Below are 1770 nucleotides of genomic sequence, written 5' to 3' on the forward strand. Positions count from 1 at the left end.
GGACGGCCTAGATGTGTGTTGGCACTCTTGTCGGCGGCCAAGTTCCCGAATTTATGGGCTCTTTTAGGCCGTTACGCTTCGCCCGGCTTCGCCCCGCCCCGCCCCGGCCCGGCCGCAGGTCCCGCCGGCCGTGTCGCCGGCCGTGTCGCCGGCCGTGTCGCAGGCCGCCGCAGCGGGACAATACATTCTCGTTACATACTGCCGTGCTGTTCTAAAGTCGTAACGTTTGCCGGGGCGACGCGTGCGTGCGTGCGCGCGGGGGCTGCGCTGCGTCCGGCGGCTCTGCGGCCCCCGCGCGCGGGCGTGCCGGTCTCACAGCGTGGACGGACAGAGGCTTTACGGCCATCGGCGGCTGAACACTTTTGTAAACGGTCCAGAGTATGAAAAACGCGCCTGGCGGCGGCGTTATGAGATCCGCGCCCCGTACGAGCCTGGCCTCTGTCTAAGCAACTTGTTAAACTGTCGCGTGTAACCCTAATGTGGATGACGCTCAAGCTTTGCCGCCACCGCTCCCATCTGGCGCTCCGGGTCTGACGTGGAGCAGGAGGAGGAGGAAGGGGTGGGGCAGGATCTGAGTTGTAGTCGAAATGAGAGCATAACGCCCCAGAGTGCCTCGTCGGCCGACTTGACAGACGTGCCGACGGCGACGGCGTGATGGCGGTTTTTATGCGCCCCCATATTGCCCCTCCCGCCACTTCCCCTCTTCCTCCCCTGCTCTAACAAGGTGTGCCCCGATGGGAGGGGAGGGGCGCTCACGCCGCACAGCACACGGCCCCTGTTTGACCAACACCATCAACACCACCCCGCTCGTGGGCACACAACGGACCGCTTACCCGGGCCAAACACGACTGGAAGTGCTGTTTGATTTAACGCCGTCTTGTTTTTCCGTTTGTTTTGCAGGGCAAGGCGGGCGGCCGGCGCGGCTCCCTGTGGATGCGGGCGCGGCTGCAGGCGCACCTGTTCGACCTGGGGTGCTCGCTGCAGCGCCACGCCGGCAAGGTGCTGTTCGTCGCCATCCTGGTCCTGTCCACCTTCTGCGTCGCCCTCAAGTCGGCCTCCGTCCATACCCGCGTGGACCAGCTGTGGGTGCAAGGTAAGCGTCGAATGAGCCGTGTTTGTGGGTCAGAAGGGGTTCGCAGACCCCGCCGCACCTCCGCGACGTCACCACTGCGTCCTCCGTCCTTCGCCGCACTCGATGCAGTCCACGCGCGCGGGGGTCGCCGTCGCGTCGGCAACGCATCCGCCCGCGACGCCGCGACGCCCCGGCGCGCCGTCGGATTTAGAACCCAGCGGAGGCGAGTGTTGTGCCGGTGTGGTGTAGAAGTTGAATCGAGTACAGTGCCGGGGTGTATTTTTGGGGCACTGCCTTCCTTGTGCCGCTAAGGGGGTGGGGAGGGATCTTTCCCGCCCTGAGTAGCAAGGGCGATAGCCCGGCGCCTGCTGGGGAGTTTGTGTCACAGCGAGACAGTCGAACGCCGCGCACTCCCCCTCCCCTGTCTCCCTCGCACCTTCCCATCGCCCCCCGCCCCGCATGCGGGAGCATTCAAGTCTCCATCCTGTGCGCCGTGCGGGGCGGAGGCAGAGGAGGAGCAGGGGGGCGCCAGCCGAAACTCGAATAATGTTTACGGCTTAATTTTTCGTACGAGAGGCAAGGCAAGAGCCGTGTGGTGCGCGCTGCTGGGCAAGCCGATGCATAGCGGCAGTGTATATAACGATGGCGGTGATGCTGATGCTGTGTGGTCCAAGATATGAGGAGGAGGAGGGGGGGAG

At 64.8% G+C, this 1770-nt stretch overlaps 1 protein-coding gene across 1 annotated transcript in view; it reads left to right on the top strand.

Annotated features, from left to right (window-relative positions):
• Nucleotides 1-900: 900 nt before the first annotated feature.
• The window catches only part of LOC127751964 (protein patched-like), a gene marked incomplete at both ends in the record, with an annotated part of 10337 nt that continues 9467 nt past the window's right edge, over nucleotides 901-1770 (top strand). Inside the window, one exon of the mRNA XM_052276313.1 lies at nucleotides 901-1093. Within this exon, the coding sequence (XP_052132273.1) occupies nucleotides 901-1093 (193 nt within the window). The remainder of the gene's footprint in view (nucleotides 1094-1770) is intronic.

The sequence above is a fragment of the Frankliniella occidentalis genome, unplaced genomic scaffold (genome assembly GCF_000697945.3).
Source record: "Frankliniella occidentalis isolate FOCC.00 unplaced genomic scaffold, Focc_3.1 Scaffold2495, whole genome shotgun sequence".
Taxonomy (NCBI): Eukaryota; Metazoa; Arthropoda; class Insecta; order Thysanoptera; family Thripidae; genus Frankliniella; species Frankliniella occidentalis.